Source organism: Panthera tigris, chromosome A1 (assembly GCF_018350195.1).
Source record: "Panthera tigris isolate Pti1 chromosome A1, P.tigris_Pti1_mat1.1, whole genome shotgun sequence".
Classification (NCBI taxonomy): Eukaryota; Metazoa; Chordata; class Mammalia; order Carnivora; family Felidae; genus Panthera; species Panthera tigris.
In genome coordinates this window covers 130,844,632-130,865,549 of record NC_056660.1, presented here as the reverse complement: position 1 = coordinate 130,865,549, position 20,918 = coordinate 130,844,632, and the positions used below count along the sequence as shown (strand labels likewise).

Below are 20,918 nucleotides of genomic sequence, written 5' to 3'. Positions count from 1 at the left end.
AAAACTAAACACATTTTTTAAATTGCAAGGATGTTGTCCGCATATATTTACAGAACAGAGCAAGTATATTTCTTTTAAATTTCTATTTGTTAAATTATTTTAGAGCTCTCTACCTTATTTTTCAGGTATTATTTCTGAATATTAACATAATATATGATCATCTCCAATGTATCTATGGGTTTAAGTCAAATTTTCAATTAAAAATATTGTATTTTACAGCTTCGATAAATTAAGCTGTGAAGTATATTATAATGATGCTAAAATATATTCATTTTTTTACAATCTACAATATATGCCTTGATGCCACATTACGCCATCACTTGCAAATAAATCAAACTGCAATCCTCTTGTCAGCATCCACTCAAAAATGTAGTAATGACCTATAATTATACTATCCAACCTGACAATGAAAAATAATTAACCTGATTGAAGCACTCACAGTAATTTTATTGTATTCAATCTATGACTAGAATCACAAATAAGTTCGCTTGTTTAAAATAATGAATTATTATGCACAGTTGCAGCTTTCTATATTTAAGCTCTAAGGACATTGTTGATATTCAACATACTGATTAATAAGGATTGCTATTTATTATGAACAAGTAAATAACAAAGGCAATTTTTGAAAAAAGTTTACATAGAAAATACCGGTCCTCAAACTTTCAAATTTTCATGAGCACCTCATCCATTGGCTTCCACTGGTCTCCTCAGCACCTGCAATTTATTATTCAGTGCCTTCACATAATGGCTTTTGAACAAATCATTATAGGGACAGAAGTTTAAACCATAGAGAAGCACACTTTCCTATAAAATTAGAGTAAGGGTCAATTATTACCAAGACGAATTTCATAACTTAGCACAGTAAACTATATCTGGATCATGTGAGCATATAATTACATAAGGCTCCTTGAAAATATCCATTTAAGCTAAAAGTGATGAAAGTCAATGAATTTGGCACTAGATTGGATTTAATTAGAAAAACTGTTTTGTTTCAACTTAACCTGAAATAAAATTGCCGTAAACAATCCTAACATGAATAAATTTAAAATAATATGACAATCTCATCTCAATATCATGATTAATATTTGCGTAAAATATTAGAATTGGGAAAATCTCACAAAAGGACATTTTCTAAACATAGGTGAGCACAGAGACAGGCTTATATCTGTCAATCATAAGAGAGGTACATGATTATTAAGTTTACCTAGACAGAAATGTCCTTCCAATACTCATTAAAACCATGTTTTTATAATATAGGTATCCAAAGTTAGCTCCTTTCTCCAGAGCACAGTATTAGTAATACAGAATTTCTAGTAAACTCTCAAAAAAATTACCTGCTTCTGTAGCCATCTTTCATGCCTTCGTTGTTTCCTTCTCCGATTTTTCAACTTGCTCCTTTCTCTTTTATTGAGCCTCTGATTAATGGCACCCAATGAGAAAGTGCCCGAGCGCAGGAAGTCCAGTGGAGAGAGGTGTTCTTCCTGGTCCGAGGCCTCTATCATGTTCCGACCAGCTGAGGGCAGGTCCATCAGGAAAGTCAGGTTGTTAGAACTAGCATGGTCAGTGTACACTGCGGAAGCTTCTAGACCACACTGAAATTCTCCTCCTCTTTGTGTCTGGGTCTCACGGGGAGTCACTGAAAATCTTTGCAGCAGCATATTAGGATCAAAATTGGATGAAATCTGAAAGGAACAGTTATTTTTACTAGATTCTAAAGGCAAGCCTGAAAGGTGAATAGGCTGTGTTTCATTTAGCCTGGGACAGGCAGCAGTCTTACTATGTATTTTATATAAAGTGGGTAATAATGTCAGTTTCTCACTGATGTTCAGATCCAAACTATGTGATTTCCTATGAAAAGCTCTTGTAGTGCATCTGCCCGTCACAAGCTGAGGAACAAAAAGCTGGTATTTTGGATCTGATGCTTTGAAGAGCAGTTTTTCATTCTTCATCTGAAAATATGTTGACCGTACCTCCAGGCAGAGTGCTTCTGTTAATCTTCCAGGGCCATTATTATTTTGGGCCATATTTAAAAGCCTGTGATTTCTGTTTTTGGAGGTGCCACCTGTGAGCAGAGTTTCCTTGTCACAACCTGACTGAACTCTAGGATGTGACAAGTATTTCAGCGATGGTCTCATTAGTCGGCCTGCCTGTGTTGGCTGATAATCAGTCCGGCTCTTAGAGAGATGTACAGCTGCAAGCTGGCCACAGGAACATTTTGGAGTGCTGACAAAATTAAAGCCCCCTAAACGGGCCCCACAGAAAGGGCAATTCAGTTTTCCAACTGTCCACTGGGCCTACAGGTAATAAAGGAAAATAAGACAATGCTTTCATTGTAAAGTAACCAAAGAGAATGTGAGTTGTTTTGTTTTGTTTTGTTTTTTTTTAAGCCAACCACATGAAAGTTTTCTATGCCACAGAAAAGGCTAGCTTCCTGTTTTCTGATTAGTAGACAGACCAATAAATGGAAATAAGCCTTTTAATAAACAGAGATAAGCAACTCCAAAGTTCTAGAATAACATATTATACATTATGCCCATCTCAACAATACTCCTAAGAATTCTAAAAGACTCTCTCAAACAATAGGTTGAATATGGATGCAGTGTGAATTAATGAAAAGAAAAATACACTATGGAACCAGGAAGCAAATCAGTCTACAGAGCTTAATTTGCAAGTAAAATCTCACAGAAAAGTGTCTGTTTTGATACACTTCTTGCATACCAAACACTGTGGGAGGGAACTTTACCCAACCAACAGAATAAAGCTCTTCCTGCCTTTTTACATACAACCAAAAGATATTGGTTGCGTACATCAGAGTACAGTTTCTATATTCAAATGGGAAATTAATAATAAACTAGCTAAAAATTATTTTTTCAGCAGAGGTAGTGGAACATCTGTAGCATCCTGATACATTTTGTAAAGTTCAGGACACTTAAAACCAGCGTATTGGCATGTTCCCAGGAAATCATTACAATGTGAGAATGAATGCAAGGGATACCTATCAGATGTTATTTTTTAACAACAACAAAGAAAGTCATTGGAGAATGGCAGCTATACTTTTCCAAAATCATATTACTTATAGTTTTCTAATACATAGGTGTTTTGAATTGCGAGAAATAATGATACTATAATGTCAACAAAATGAGTTCCTGCTCTTATAATATTTCATCAAGGAGACTTAAAAATGTGGTAATTTGATTTTGATTGTACCACTGACGGTCATTACTTATCTAGTTTATTTTATATGTGTGTAGATACACGAATGATGCAGGATATTTCATTCAGTCATTGGGCACTATTCTAGGTGTATCTAAAAGATACACTAATAAACCACAGAGAAAAACTTCTGACTTCATGGAACTTATATTCTAATAGGGGAGCTAGGCAATTAACAGGATCAGTAAGCCATATATGTATGTGGGAAAGTGTATGTGTGTGTGTGTGTGTGTGTGTGTGTGTGCACGCGTGCAGTAATGTTTATATTTATACATGTCATATACACGTATGCATATTTACCAGTACTATATATTACTTATTGTGTGTGTGTGCATATGTAAAATATAAATAGGTATATAAAACAGAAAAGGGAGAAAGGAAGTGTGAAGAGTGGTAATAGTGGGGAAGGGCAATTGATAGTTTGCACAGGCAATGCCTCATTGTGATTAAGACATATGGAAATGAAGGAAGAGGGGATTAATTGTGGCAAGAGCAATCAAGGAAGGGGAAATACCAAGTTCAAAGTCTGAGGGTGAAAAGTACCTATAACACTCCAGTAATAATGAAGCCAGTAAATGCAATCAAGTGTTATACACCCTTTCTTATCTCTTGAAACCATGTATTCAATAAAAAATAGCTCTAGAATGAGGATAAAAAAACTTGAAAGGATTACATTCTTAATTGTACTCAGAAACTAAGGAACTTACTTTTTGTATTAGGCAGTTTATCCATTCTGGAAGAGCTTCTATATCCATGTGCCACACATGACAAATATTTTGATCATCAGCTGAATCATGTCTATCCTGTTGTATAAAAATGCATGATATTAATCATTACCAGGTTCTGGATTTATTTAACGAATTTCATGTTTGAGTAAAACACAAAAATACACATCTAGTTTTAGCCAGGAAGAAAATATACACTGCTCTCCTCTCCTCACTCCCTCCTTAAACCCACAAAGACAAAAAAAATTTTTTTTCAGGGAATAACCACTTGGGAATTAAAAAAAAAAAAGCATCAAATTAAATTTAAAATTTAGCAATAAGACACTCAATAGAAAAATCTGGCACCCTCTTCTTTTTTCCTGGGTGTAAGAAAAAACAGCGCCATTCATGACAACTTTCCTGGGCCTTTCATCTCTTATTCCATCTGTACTCTACTAATGACAGAATAAAGGAGTTGCTATATAATCTATCAAGATGCTCAAGAAAAGTACAAGAGGATGAGGGAGAAGAAGAATTGTGTAGGCAGCTGGAAGAGCCCCAACTATATTTCAGCTGTGTTAGAACAAAAAATATTTCAAAGAGAGATACTTTTGGCTTTCTGAAATAGATATGTAAAAATAACTATGATATATAGGTGAAGCGATACACGTATCAAAAAAATGCAGGACAGAGCAGCATGGAGATGTATGACTGTTTATGACCTTAGTGAACCTTAGGCCAATTATTTTACCCCTCTGGGTTTCAGTGTCTTCACCTGTAAAATACTTCTAGATAGTTGCTAAGGTCCCTTCTGAGTATACAGAATGACATTCTATGATGGCAAAAAAGAGTTGCTTGAGAATAACAGGGAAAAATAAGGCTTCTGCCCACGGACCCATGTCCAAGGTGAGATTTTACATAGATATAGTGTTTCCAAGTTGCACAATTCTTTTTAAATTTCCCAAGCAGTTACACAACTAGATACCATAATTGGATTAACAAAATAAACAAGGAAATTACTAAACATCCTTTCTAAGTTTGTATTCATAGTGACACGAATGAAAGAAGACTGAATGTCTTTAAGAACCTTTCAATGAATAATTTACATTGTGACTTGGAACCAAGATCACCCTGAATTTCTAGGTTTAATCTCCCAAGCTGGTTCCTCTGGGCCCTATATCACTTTTCTCTTCCATTCATACATATTAAGATACTAAATGGTGGCCCCATATACAAGAAAAGTTTCAGGATGATGTATTTATATATCAGAAAGATCTATAAAGAAGCCATCTTAATCTAATTTCTGTCAGGCTCTTAAAAAATCATGAAGTAAATTAAAAGAGGAAAGGACAGGAGATATTGTTGTATGTTAGACCACATTTCACTATTTTGTACACTGTACACAATTGTATTTTATATATATTTATTTATTTATAATGGAGAAAAAATACTCTTGTTAAAAGGTTTCAAAATTTTCTAATTCTAATATTTTAAAAATCTACAACACAAGTAGAAAATACTTCACTGACCAATACAAAGTCTGTTGAAAAGGATTTATAGTGGGCCAAAGAGTTACTTTACAGTTCTATTAATGATGCCTGAACTTTAATTCTGGCTAACAAAATGCAACTTACCATGTCAACAGTGAGAATAATGAGAAATAGCCAGGCAGGCCCAGGCCAAAATGAAGAACATATTACTGAATGGAAACAAAGTGAGGAAGAGAGGAGGAGATACTACGACACACAAAGGTTTATTTTATTCTAGATTCTCATAAAACAGAAGATGGAAAAATTCAGGCAGAGCGAAGAAATTACTGGTTTCAAGGTGGTAAAGTGAGTACATATTCCAGTTGATCCTCTCTCTCAAAACAAAAAACCAATACAAGACATTTACAAAAAGAACCCAACCGCTGAATTAGGAAATACAGATGGGGAGATTTCAATGAATCAGAAATTATGAGGAACCTGTGAAAGATTAGCGAAGAAATAAAAGCACAATGTATCTAAGTTCCAAGTACATAATAGATGAGAACAACACAAAGAATGGTCCATGTCAAACAGGTGAAAACCAGAAACAGAAAAGGTCCTGGGTAACTATCACAGGCGGTGAGTAAGTCTGTCTGTCTCCAGGCAAGAGGAGTACTTGGACAAGAGAAAAATGGGGCAACATTCCAGGGTAGCTAGAGATGCCTAAAAAAGATGGAAAGCATTTGTAGCAAGTGTAGAAGATGAGCTACTGAGGACCAATGTCTATTCTTGCTAAAAATAGTACTACAGCATATAAAGAATGTGAACTAGATTTGTTTGTACTAATAACATGCATCGCTGCTACATACTCTTTGTTCTTTTAAAAAAAGTCAGGTGAAAGAAATAAATGCACTCTGAACTATGATATTAAAAGCATATATAACCTAAAATTAGATGAGCAGTATTATGGCTTTTCTATGGAAACAAACAAAAATGGATAGAAAAAGTCCCTAAAAGGCCATGTAGTAAGTTGCTAACATTGGTTAGATTTTTTTTTTTAATTTTTTTTAAACATTTATTTATTTTTGAGACAGACAGAGACAGAGCATGAACAGGGGAGGGTCAGAGAGAGGGAGAAACAGGCTCCAGGCTCTGAGCTGTCAGCACAGAGCCCGACGCGGGGCTCGAACTCACAGACTGCGAGATCATGACCTGAGCTGAAGTCGGCCGCTTAACTGACTGAGCCACCCAGGTGCCCCAACATTGGTTAGATTTTAAGGAAGAAAGACCAAGGGTAGGAGTTACTAAAAGGAGACTTTAACTTTCTCATAATTGTTTTAATGGGAGAATATATTAAATTACACTTACATGATTACAATTTTATTTAAAAATTGGCTCAAGTGAAAAGGAAATAAATTGATTATTTCTGATTCTGGCAATCCTAAAGTAAGTGGAATTAGATATGCTCTCAGCATTATAATAGATAATACTAGGGAAATATATTTTTAAAAAAAATTGTATAAGACCTTGGACAAAATAAATGGCAGGACTGTGAACACTGAGAAGAGAAACATAAATGAGGGGAGACTAAAAATCACCCTTGATTTCTGCCCTGGGGAAATTCTAGAATCTTTATGTGGAGGAGGAAGCCAACAACATAGAAGAAGCCTTGCTGATAAAGTGAAGATCTAAGTGTACAGAGGCTAAATAGCTAGAGTTTATAGACAAGGTACTGGCAAGGAGAAGCCTACAAATAGAAAAAAATTCCAGAGAACTGCAGAGATTCCTTTAAATCTTTGGTTGAATGCCAATATGAACACATGTTGGGTGAAATACCAGAGAACCAGATAAAGAAAATTTACCACGGAAAAGACATCTGCTAGTAAACTGTAAATTTAACTATTCACACACGGATCACAGCAAGCTGGGAAGATATTCATGCTCCAATTAGCCAGAGTAGCAAGATCTCAATGAACAGCTTGGGTATTTAGTAGATTCTAAAGAGTCCTGCCATAAGAGCAGAGCTAAATTAGCCCTAGAATAAAGCCTATTAGAAATCAACCTACAAAAATTTAAAACTAGGCCTGCAAAGAATCAAAGTCAATCACTAGTAATTTATATGCCTGCTAAAAACCTCTTTAAAGGAAGATAATAATATTCAGACACTCAATAATATTAAAACTAAATGTCCAACTTACAAAAAAAAATTACCAGATACGTGCAAAGCAAAAATGACCCATAGCCAACAGAAAAAATCGGGCAACAGAAATAAACCCAGAAAAAGGTGGAAATGACTGCATAAGCAGATAAAGACATTAAACCAGCTATTATAAATATGTTCAAGCATTAAAAGTAAAACATGAATAAAACAAAAACAGAAAAGTCTTAAAGTAACAACAAACAAATGGTATGTCTAGAGATAAAAATTCTATCTAAATTAAAAATGTAACACTGTGTGTCAACTATACTCAAATAAAAACTGAAAAAGTAAATTTAAAAATTTTAATAATTTTTAAAATAAAAAAAAAAAAACCAGTGAGAATGAAGCCCTGTAGTTCGCAATCAGAGAGTAAAGTAAGTCTCTTTGACCAATGACTGAGTTTAGCTGTAGGTTTTTCACAGATGCCTTTTATCAAGTTGAGAAATTTTCCTTCTTCATTTTCTGAGAGTTTCTATCATGAATGGGTATTGAGTTTTATCAAATAATTTTGCCACATGTATCAAAATGTTCATTTTTTTCTTCTCTATTCTATTGATACACTGAATAATATTGATTGATTTATGAATGCTAAACTAATTTTTATTACATAATGTGTAAATTTATTCCTAAATTGTTCATGTTTTTTGATGCTGCCATAACTGGTGTTTTACCAGTTGCTTACTGCAGTCTTCTGTGGCTAGTTTAAATAGTTGAATTACCATACTGACCTTATAGTCTACAAACGTACTAAACTCACTCCTTGCTGGTTTTTTGTAAATTCCTTAGCATTTACTATATATATGATAATATATTACTAAATTGTACTAATGTTTTATCAAATATTTTTGACACTATCTTCATAAGAGGTGTTGATGTGTGGGTATCTTTTCTAATAGTATCTATTTTTTCCCTCTGTCCCCCTCTCTCTCTGCCCCTTCCCTGCTTCTCTCTCTCTCAAAAATAAATAAGAATGGGGAAAAAAAAGAATACTTGTTTGTTTTTGGAGGGTACAGGTTTTCATCTCATATTCATCTCCTTTAATTGATGTAGGTCTGTGCGTAAAGTCTATTTTCTCTTGATTCATTTAAATAATTTGTATCTCTTTCAAGTTTTATTCCATCTAGGTTATCAAATTTTTCATAAAATTTTTCACTACATTGTTATTATTCTTTTAAGGTCAGTGCCTCTATAATGATGTCTCTCTTCTTCCCTAATATTAGTCATTTGTGTTTTATCTGTATTTTCTTGTTCACTCTAGTTAGTGACATATTAATTTCATTGTCTAAAAATATATCTTTTGATTTCATTCTATTTTCCTTTTTATTAACTTCTGACAGGTGTTAGTTTCTTCCTGTTGCTTACTTTTTTAAAAAATTTTTTTCGGGTTTTTTTCTTTTAATGTTTATTTATTTTTGAGAGAGAGACAGAGTGCAAGCAGGGGAGGAGCAAAGAGAGAGGGAGACACAGAATCCAAAGCAGGCTCCAGGCTCCGAGCTGTGAGCACGCAGCCCGAAGCAGGACTTGAACTCATGAACCACCAGATCACAACCTGAGCTGAAGTCAGACACTTAACTGACTGAGCCACCCAGACACCCCTCCTGTTGCTTACTTAAGATTTAATATGCTCTTCTTGCTTTCTTACCAAGCTGGAAGCTTACATTATTGATTTTAGACCTTTCTTCAAATAGAAGTACTTACACTCTAAAGTTTCCTGTGACCACTGCCTTATCTGCATCCTACAATATATGGCTTATGCATTTTCCTTTCCACTCAATTTCAAGTATTTCCTAATTTTTCTTGTGATTTCTTCTTTGACTTTAAGTTTTAAAGTACGTTTTTTAATGCGCAAATATTTGAGGATGTTTCAGATAACTTTCTGCTATTGTTTTCTGATTTAATTTCATTGTACCTCAGAGAACATATGTGGTATTACTTTCTTTCTTTAAAATCTAAATAATGGTCCAACAAATGGTATATCTTGAAGAATACTACATTTGCACTTTAAACAAATACCTGTTCTGCTGTTGTTGGATATGTTTCATAAATGTCAGTTGTGTTGTCTAAATGTAATGTTTTCTTACTGAATTTCTGTCTTCTTATTCTACAGAATATGTAGAATATTCTTACTCTACAGAATATGAAGAATATTTGTTTATGAAACAAACCCTGAAATTTCCAGTTATAATTATGGGTTTATACATTTGCTCTTTAAATTCTGTCAGCTTTTGCTTCAAGTTCTGCTATTAGTTACATACATACTTCAAATTGTTATGCATTTCTGGCGTATTACTTCATAATTATGAAAATTATCTCTTTATTTTTAATAGTATTTGTAGTTTTGAAATCTACTTTGCCTGATATTAATATAGCAATTCCAGTTCTCCTTTGATTTATGTTGGGATGATAAAAATGTGTTATTATTTCATTTTATATTTCAGTGAATTTCTTATAAAAACATACAGTTTGAAATTTGTAATTGAAGCATGTATATCACTTACATTTAATGTTAATACCAATATGTTCAAGTTTAAATTCAGTATCTTATTTCCTATTTGTCTCATGATCCCTCTTCTGTTTTTCTTCTTTTACTGTCTTTTACTGCTGGCTCTTTAGAGCTAATTATTTCTCCTCTCCTCCTCAGTGGTTGTTCTTTTGTTTACAATATGCATCTTTAATTTATCATAGTCTTCCTTTAAATTATAATATATGACAGTATGTGCAGATTGGAAACTTATGCAGTATACTTTGATTTTTTGCTTCCTATTCTTTGTATTATTGTTTTCACACATTTTATTTTTGCATTTATCAATTACACGATAAACTGTTAACATTCTGCTTTAACAATTGTCCTTTAAGGAAAATTAAAAGGAAATGTACATTTACCAACACATTTACCATTTCAAGATCACCCTATTCAGTTGTATTGATATAAATCCCATTTGATGACATTTTCCTAATACCTGAAGAACTTCCTCTGATAGTTCAAATTTACTGGTGATGAGTACTTTGAGGACATGTTTCTATGAAAAAGTTTTCATTTCACCTTCATTTGAAACATTTTATGTACTGTAAAATTACTCTGTAGTATACAGTCCCCTGGATTTTGTGAAATGCATAGGGTAGATTATACATAACTATGATCAAGATACAAAAACAGTTCCACTATCTTCCTCAAATTCTTTCATGCTGGCCCTTCATAGTCAATACTTTCCTCCCCACTTCCCAATCTGTTCTCCATTCCCATGATTTTATCATGCTGGCTCACCCTGTTCAAGTGGGATAGTCAGTTCAACAAACCTAAAACTTCCCCATCTTCCCCTGAATCCCAGTTCAGCTTCTCCACCTCTTCGACCAGACAGACGTGTATCTAACTCTTTGATGAAGGGGTATAGTTTCTGACACATATTCACAATATCAAGAACAGAGATAATGAAAGCGGCTTAGGTTTCTATTGATCTTCTAGGTTGCCAGCTTTTCCTTGCTATACCCTACTTCACATTTATCTTCCTTTCCTAGCTCTGTCAGTCTTAGCACACACTATGTCCCGGTGTCTTAGGGGTTTAGCTATCTCAGTGCTCCTGTTCCTTCTAGTTACAGTTCTGGGCCTAGCATTTTTTATGTTTTCATTTCAGTATAGACAACACATAATGCTATACTAATTTCAGGCGTACAACACAGAGATTCAAAATGCATTATGCTATGCTACCAAAAGTGTAGCTACCATGTGTCACTGGTACACTATTACAATATCATTGATTATATTCCTTATGTTGTACCTTTTTATCCCTGTGACTTATTCATTTCATAATTGGAAGCCTGTATCTTCCACTCCCCTTCACCCATTTTGCTGTCCCACTAACCCTTCCCTCTGGCAACCATTAGTTTGTTCTGTGTATTTATGGGTCTGATTCTGCCTTTTATTCATTTTTTTTAATTGCACATATGAGAGAAATCATATGGTATTAGCCTTTATCAGTCTGACTGATTTTACTTAGCATAATACCCTTTAGGTCCATTCATGCTATGGCAAATGGCAAGATCTCATCAGTCACTTCAATAAATGGTGCTGGGAAAACTGGACACTACATGCAAAAGAATGAAACTTGACCACATTGTAACACCATACACAAAAATAAGCCCAAAATGGATGGAAGACCTAAATATGACACCTAAAACCCTAAAAATCCTAGAAAAGAACACAGGTAATAATTTGACATTGGCCACAGCAACTTTTTTCTAGACGTGTCTACCAAGGTAAGGGAAACAAAAGCAAAAAACAAACATTAACAAACAAACAAACAAAAAACTATTGAGACTGCATCAAAATAAAAATATTTTGCACAGTGAAGGAAACCATCAATGAAACCCAAAGGCAACCTACTGAATGGGAGAAGAGATTTTCAAATGATATATCCAATGAGGAGCTAGTATCCAAAATATATAAAAAACTTATATAACTCAACACCAAAAACCTCCAAAATGATCCAATTAAAAAATGGGCAGAGGACAAATGGACATTTTTCCAAAGAAGACACCCAGATGGCCAACAGACACATGAAAAGATGCTTGACATCTATCAATAATGCAAATCAAAACCACAATGAGATATCACCTTACACCTGTCAGAATGGCTAAAATCAGAAACTCAAGAAATAACAGGTGTTGACAAAGATGTTGCAGAAAAAAGAACTCTGGTGCACTGCTGGTGGGAATGTAAATTAGAACAGCCACTGTGAAAAACAGTATGGAGGTTCTTCAAAAAATTAAAAATAGAAATACCATATATCCAATAATTCCACTAACGAATATTTTCCCCTTCCCCCCCTCCAAAAACAATGAAAACACTAATCTGAGCAGACAGATGCACATTTATGTTTATTGCAGCCTTATTTACAATAGCCAAGATATGGAAGCCATCTAAGTGTTGAATGATAGATGACTGGATAAAGATGTGGTGTACATATACAATTCACTCTTTTCTATGCCACATTGTATTGATGTTCCAAGTTAGTAGAATATGGCAGGAAAAAGAAAAGAGACACACAGATAAAAATTAACAAAATAACAAAATACAACTTCACACCCACTAGGATGGCTAATAAAAAATATTAAAATAAAAAGTACATAAGCATAGGTGAGGACATGGAAAAATGGAACCCTCAAACATTTGCAGTGGGAATGTAAAATGGTGCAGCCACTGTGTAAACAAACCTTGTTGTTTCTCAGTAGGTTAAACAGAATTACCAATTTACTTATCGAGTCTACTCCTGGGTGTATACCCACAATAACTGAAAATAGATGTTTAAACAAAAACTTGTACACATGTTCTTACCAGAATAACAATAATCAAAAGGTGGACGCAACCCATGTATCCATCAACTGATTAATGTATAAGCAAAATGAGGTATATCCATAAAATGAAATATTGTTCAGCTTCAACAGAAATAAAATAGTTATACATGCTATTACGTGGATAAATCTTGATAACATAATGCTGGTAAAAGAAGCCAGACACAAAAAGCTACATAGTGTCTGATTCCATTTGCATGTAATATTCATATCTACAGACATAAATCAGATTAGTAGTTGCCTGGGCTTTGGGGGAAGGGGAAATGGAGAGTGACAGCTTAATGAGTATGGGCTTTCCTCTTGGGAGGATGAAAATGTTCTAGAATTAGACAGTGATGATGGATGCACAACACTGCAAATGTACTAAATATCCCTAGTGGTAAATTTTATGTTATGTATATTTTAGTACAATTTCTAAAAAAGAACATAGTAACTTTTTTATTCACAGTCAGTATACTATGAAAAATACTAAGGAATTCACCAAAAAAGCTGCCTAAAAATTTGCATAATTTCAGTATACAACATCAACATACAAATTTCTGTATATCACATTTCTGTATATTGACAACAAATAAAAAGTGAAAATGTTTAAAGTATCACTTACAATAGCATAAAAAAACATGAACTACGTAAGTATAAATTTGATACAACATAATTAAGACCTGTCCACTGAAAACTACAAAATACTATACAAAGAAATTAAAGAAGACCTAATTAAACTAAGGAATGTACCATGAAGGCTCAATGTTTTCAAGATCTCAATTCTTCCCAGATTAATCCACAGATTCACCACAATCATACTCAAAATCCCAGAAGATCTATTTATTAAAATTGATGGATTACAAAATTTATGTGAAAATGAAAATTGACCTAAAACACCCCAACAAATTCTGCAACAGAAGAAGAAAGGTAAAGGCCATACACTATCTAATCTCACCAGTTATTAGATCAATGGAATAGAGTCCAAAAATAGACCTGTATATAGAGTCACTTAATTTTTGGTAAATATTTCAATGTAATGAGAAAAGATCTATTTTTCAATAATTGGTGATGGAACAACTGAGGTTAAAAGAAAACCAAAAAACCAAAACAAAAAGCCTTGATGCTTACGATACACCACACACAAAAATAACTCAAAATGGATCAGAGTTCTAAAAAGTAAAAGCTGTAACTGTAAAGTGTCTAGAAGAAAACAGAGAAGAAAACCTTTGAAACCCTGTGATAGGAAAAGGATTCTGAGAACACAAAAACACAAACCATAGAGAAGAGGATATGATAAACTGGATTTCATCAAAATGAAAACAATCTACTGTTTGAAGGTGTCACTAAGAAAATGAAAACACAAACCTATACCTGACAAGAACTTTTTAGCCAGAATATATATGTAAAAAAAAACCTCTTACAACCAAGTAAGAAGAAAACATAATTAAAAAATAAATGAGTGCAGATTTTAACAGACACTTCACAGAGGGAGATATACTAGTGCTCAAAACCACATGAAAAAGGCAGAACATCATTAGCCCCTGGAGAAATGCAAATTCAAAGCACAATGATACCACTGCACATTTATTAAAAAAGCTAAAAAAGAAGAAAAAGAGGAGGAGGATGAAGAAGAGGAGAAGGAAAAAAGGAACCAGCAATATCAGTACTGACAAAGAGCAAATGAAAATCTTATACATTGCCAGTGGGAATGGCAAATGGCAAAGTTATTTTAGAAAACCATTTGTCAGTTTCTTAAAAAGCTATGCCTACACTTACCACAAGACCTAGCAATTCCTAGCAATAATCAAGAGATATGAAAATATATGTCTACGTAAAGATTTGCATACAGATGTTCATAGCAACTTTATTATAGCTCAAAACTGCAAACCTCCTAAACGTCCCAAAACAACTATGGCATCCCTACAATAAACAACTATAGGATCCATATAACAGAGAATATTCAGTAATAAAAAGAAATCAACTACTGATAGATGTGGTAACATAAATCAACCTCAAAAACTTATCCTGAGCATAAAAAAACTATATATGAAAGAATACACTTATATTCTCTCTCTAAATATATATACATATGTATTTGTGTATGTGTATATATGTGTATTTTCTACACATATAGCTTCTGTGTGTGTGTGTGTGTATAATATATATATATATATAATATATATGTATATTATATATATAGTTTCTCTCTACATATATAGTTTCTATATATAGAAACTCTGGAAAAGACTGAATACTGTACACATTGGCTGCAGGTACATGAATACGTATACATTTGTCAAAACTCATTCAAGTGTGCATTTCATTACAAGTAAGTTACACCCAAATAAAACTGATTTTAAAAAATATGAAAGTATCCTTAAGAAAAGTTATTAAGAAACACTTGTGAATCATACAATTTTGTTGGTAAGCTTCATAGGACATATACTACCCTAGTCCTCTCTGTATCTTCAGATAAAAAGACAGCCCCTGAAATACAACAGGCACTTACTAAATGCTTGATGAATGAAAGAAAGCCTATTCTGTGCTCAATTTTTTAGAATTTTCACTGCTGTTATTACCTTTACCTTTCTGAGCCCTATAGTTTTTAAAGTAGTTCCTTCAAGGGGCGCCTGGGTGGCTCAGTCGGTTAAGCGTCTGATTTCGGCTCAGGTCACGATCTCGCGGTCCGTGAGTTCAAGCCCCGCGTCGGGCTCTGGGCTGATGGCTCAGAGCCTGGAGCCTGTTTCAGATTCTGTGTCTCCCTCTCTCTCTGCCCCTCCCCCGTTCATGCTCTGTCTCTCTCTGTCTCAAAAATAAATAAACGTTAAAAAAAAAAATTAAAGTAGTTCCTTCAAACTACTGAAGACTGACACAAATGTGCAAAGATAGTGTGCCCGTTTTCCCTTTCTGTATTCTTAAATACATTTAAGAACCTGAATTCTTAACAATTTGATCATATATGAGCCAAGGCTCATCATAACAAATTTAAGTGGACTATACAAATCTGTTTATCAAAGAACTTTGGGAAACTATTTGGAAGTGACTCCATAAAAATAAGCAGTCTAGCTTTACCTAAATATTTTGCCTTAGAAACAAAATGAAATTAAGGATGACATTTTTGTAGAATATAATTAATCTCACAAACATCCATACTCAAACACATTAGCCCCTTACATTAGGAGCTGAGAGTTTTTCAGAGTAGTCTAAATGCAATGAATTCTTTAAAAAGCTGTTATCAAGAATACAAATTCGAATAGACAAAGTCATCTTTACTTTGTTATTACATCCAGAACTACTTCTGACTTTTCAAGCTTCTGTCTATATATGAACTAAGTAAATAATTCTACATTGGTACAATAAACAGTAGGATATTAATGTCAAAGTAAGAAATGGCAATCAACCTATGAATATTTATTTCATGATTACTAGACCCAGTGTTGACCATAAAAAGGGAGTAAAAATTTATATGTAATATATAAATGCATATATATACATATATAAATATTTTTATATATATGAATGCATGCCAGGGACTATGCTAGGTACTTTAAATTTATTGTCTTGTTTATTTCATTGTGAGTATTCCATTAATTTAATCATAAAGTGATTATGATATTTAATCCCCTAAGATTGACCACGATAACTAAGAAACCACCATCAACTACAAACTATAGAGATGCTTTATGAATATTTTTGTGAGAATAAATTGGGAGTCATAATTCTAGGTAGGTAAAAGATATTTTAAAAGGTACTTATGTTTACTGGCTCACTAACATTTATACTGTGTTTACTATGCCCAGGCATTGTTTTAAGGATTTTTACTACTTTACAGATAAGGAAATTGAGACAAGAGAAATTAAGTGACTTTTATGTAACTTGTCCAAGGTCACATATTAAGTAGTAAAGCAAGGATTTCCATCAGGCAGTCAGGCTTCAATACTCCTGTCCTGAGTCACTAAGTTTCCATTGTTACTTCCTGCATGTAATAAATACTACTGTTTTCAGGGCAATCAACTCTCCGTTATCTTTAGCATAAGTATGTTCTAAGGTGATACTACTTTTTCTGAGCCTTAGAAAAAAAGCAAAACAAAAACAAAAAACCTGAGGCATAATTTATTTTTAAGTTAACCAAAACCATTACACTAACTTATATAAGAGGAAAGGTAGATTTAGAAAAAAATTCTACAGTTTCTTCTGATATGGGACCCCCCCCAACCTGACCTTTATTTGAGAACTATTAGTATAAACCAAGCACACATTTTTCTCTAAATAGTTGAGTTAAACCACAGTTTTATGCCAAGACAAACAAAAGGAAAATTGGTTACAGCAACTGATACAGGTGAGAGGAATGTAAAGGCCGGATAAAGACTATATAGTGTTCTGTTTCCTCTTCAGAAAACTTAGAAAGGACCAAGAAAGCCAGTGTAAACAAAGAAGCCTCAATTATAAATAATGAGACTGCCAACTACTTCACCTGTACTTATACACACAGTCCTAGAAAATATATATATTATTCATGATATTTACTTCCAATATAGACTTATAGGTAAAGTAGGACATTTCATAAAATATTATGTTTAGTTTATAAATCTACAATCATCTAATTTTTTAAAAATCATACACGTTTATATGATAAGACAAGTTCTAATGAATGTATTTTAAGACAAATGACAAAATGGAAGGATTCCAATTTCAGGAATTTAATGCCTTTCAAGTAATGGCATGAGATGTTATCTCCTAGAAAAAAATCAAACTGAATATTAGAAAAACTGTATTACTAGGACTTAATAAAACCTTACTAGACAGTTTTCTCATGTCTCAAATTTATACGTGAGGGAAGAATGAAAAGTTAACAGCTAATTTCACTTAATGCTGTCAGAAAAATGTTGACAAAGTATTTCATAAATGAAATAATTAGTTTCAAGCAGCAGGGGGAGCTAAGGCATTGTTAATTTGTGCTTTAAGGGTAGGGAATGTTTCTTGTTGCTGTATATACAGAGAACTTCATTTAATTTTAAAATTATAAATTTTATGTGTTATCTTTTTATCATTTAATGATCTTTACGATGCTAATCAAGCAGAACAGGTTAAATGTAAAAAGTTGACACAGACAATTTAATATTCCAAGATGTTTTGAAAAATGTTCAACATTTGGCATTTCCAATGTTAGCAGTAATATTCCCTCAGCTAATTTACCAAAAGTGAGCCAACTATACACTTAACTATTACTGCTATAAACACAAGGAAAAGACAGAGTAACAAACATGTCACTTACATTAACATTATTAACTGAATATTTAAAGTGTCACAAAAGTAAAAGAACCAAATTCTATCACACTGCCCTTTGTTTCTTATTTGGACTCTGAGAAGATACTTCAGGGTGAAAAAAACATTTTTTTTTAACTCAAAAGGTCGGAATGAATGAAAAAAAAATATTAAAAGACTCACTTAAGGGCAGTCTCCCCACATCTGTTGTTGCCTAACTTTCTAAAAATTCACTCTTCACACAATAGCCAAAATGATCTTTTTAAAATTCAGTGGTCATATCACTTCTTTTCAGTAACTTTCCAGCTCTTACAATAAAAATCAAAGTCCTTAATTTGGCTTACAAGACCATAAATGATCTAACTGGTAACTTTTTTTTCTTGCCTCAAATCTTGCCAAAACTTCCTCTTGCTCTCTCAACTCCAATCATGGAAATCTTCTAGTTTCATGGATACGCCACATTCTCTCCAACATAGGTCTTTGAACATGCTGGTCTCAAAGTTTAGAATGTTCTACCTTCCTGTTACAAGCAGTTTCAATTCTGTCTACATACTGTTCTTATGGTTCCCAATACTTTTTCTTCTTGCCACTTACATGGCCAATAGATATTTATGATTGACCACTATCCTGAAAGCTTCACAAGGACAAGGCCTCTCTCTCTTCTTGTTTGAATTTCCAGTGTCTATTACATGAACTATTTGTTGTGTCTTACTCGGTTTGAGTTGCCACAACAAAATACCATACAGCTCATGTATGAAGACATGAGACAGAAGACATTTATTCCTCACACTTCTGGCGGCTAGAAATCTGAGATCAAACTGGCAGGCAGCATGCTCATATAGGAGTAAGAACTCTCTTCTCAGCTTGTAGATGACTGCCTTCTAACTGTGGCCTCACATGGTGGACATAAAGAGACATCTGTCTCCTCTTCTTATAAGGCCACAGTCTTTTCAGGCCAGGGCCCCATCCTTAAGATCTCATTTAAATCCTAATTATCTCCTGAAGACGTATCTCCAGATAGTCACACTGGGTAATAAGACTTCAAAATGAACTTGTACAGAGGACTCCATGAAGTCTGTAGCATGGGGAAACTGAGTATGAAATATCTGCTGCCACTAAGGGAACATAAAAATATTTAAAATGTAATAAACAATATAAATATGATTTATTTCAGTATGATAGCCATTGAAGGAAAGATATCCTAAGATTAATAAAGTCAGAGGGAAAATGAGCAAAATATGTAGCCAAAAAAAGGTGGAAGAGTTGTGTAATCCAATAATCAATTCAACACTCAGTGATTACATTATTGCCACCTTGGTGCTGGCAATGGTGTTTTAAAGCTGAAACACTTCACAGAATGTAACTCAAAAAGAGTCAGACTTTTTCAGTTATAATGCTTTTAAGTGTTGGATTATTCCTCAGTCCCCATTTTCCTCAACTCACTAGAAGCTGGTACTTGTCGCTACAACTCTCTCAACTATAATGAACACTGACCAATGATCTCCTCTTTGCTAAAGCCAATGTACACTGTTAATTGTCATGCAGGGTCTCTACATATGACCAGTTTGTCTGCCACCTCTACACAAACCTTGGGGGCACCTTTTACAGACCAGCACCCTCTGGAATTGTGCAGTGTACAACCTGTACTTTGAAGCCAGTGTCTGTTCTTCAATATCTCCCCACAATACCCAGTGCTATTAGCCAATCTCTCTTCCTAGAAAACATCCATCCTTTGAATTCTGTTAACACTATATCCTGATTTTCAGTCCTACCTTTCTTGCTACTCTTTTTTTCTACTCTGTGAGCTTCATTTTTTCCATCCATCCTTTAAATACCCTTAGACCCTCTTCTTTCTTACTCCATTCACACTCAGCATGGTGAGCTCACCTACTGTCATAGCTGCACTCTCCACTTGTATGCTAATGACTCCCAAATCCACATTTTTATGCAGATGTTCTCAATCCCACATCCTCAGAATCAGTAGCCTCTTAGACATCTCTATTGGAATGTTCTATAGACCATATAAACTCAACATGTCCAAACTGTATCATCAAAGCTGACTAAAAAACTAAAACTGAGGACACCATCCCTAGCCACTGGCAAAGACTTCACAAATGGAGGGCATTTCTGTCATTTTATTTTTATGTTTTTAGGGTTTTTGTTATTTTGCTTTTGGTTCTTACTTATATTTCATGTGCTGCAGCCCTAAAGGGTAGGGCAGGAGCCCCTTTTCCCCATGTGGGCATTGCAGACTGCCTCGAAATTCCACTCTAAATTCCCTGGTGCATGCCTTCCTACGTGCTGGTGGCTGGAAACTGAAGTTCAAATGTCCCAGATTCCCTTACAGCTCAAGTTCCACATATACAGCTAGCTTCCACCAAGCTGACATACCCACTCACTATTAGGAAAGCTACATGATGACTGCATTTGTGCTTTGTTTTGAAGGTATTTGACTATTCTGCAGCACAAGTTACTGTGATCCCAGTATCCAGTTTTTAGTTTGTGGGGGCTGAGAGGCAGAGCGTAACCTCCATTTCCTGGCATTGGACAGGGCTAAAGAAGTGTGGTTCTCAAGCCAAAAGCTATGGACTTTAGGTTCTGTCTCCCTAGGTTCTTAATCTTCTAGGTTGTTCTGAAGGCCATTTCACATCTGTGTGGGGTGATGAAGACAGGAGACAGAATCTGAGGTTTGCTCAGGGTGAGGAGATTCTAAAGGGGAACGCCTACATAAAGTTG

General features: G+C 34.2%; 1 protein-coding gene across 3 annotated transcripts in view; it reads right to left on the bottom strand.

Moving 5' to 3' along the window:
- The window catches only part of RNF180 (ring finger protein 180), a 209,177-nt gene that overhangs the window by 156,560 nt on the left and 31,699 nt on the right, over positions 1-20,918 (bottom strand). For 2 of the 3 annotated variants that reach the window (XM_042987623.1, XM_042987629.1), the window contains exons 3-4: positions 3,921-4,016; positions 1,335-2,294 (exon numbers count right to left, since the gene is read on the bottom strand). In XM_042987623.1, the coding sequence (XP_042843557.1) occupies positions 1,335-2,294; positions 3,921-4,016 (1,056 nt within the window). The remainder of the gene's footprint in view (positions 1-1,334; positions 2,295-3,920; positions 4,017-20,918) is intronic. The other variant, XM_042987631.1, reaches the window with a different exon arrangement.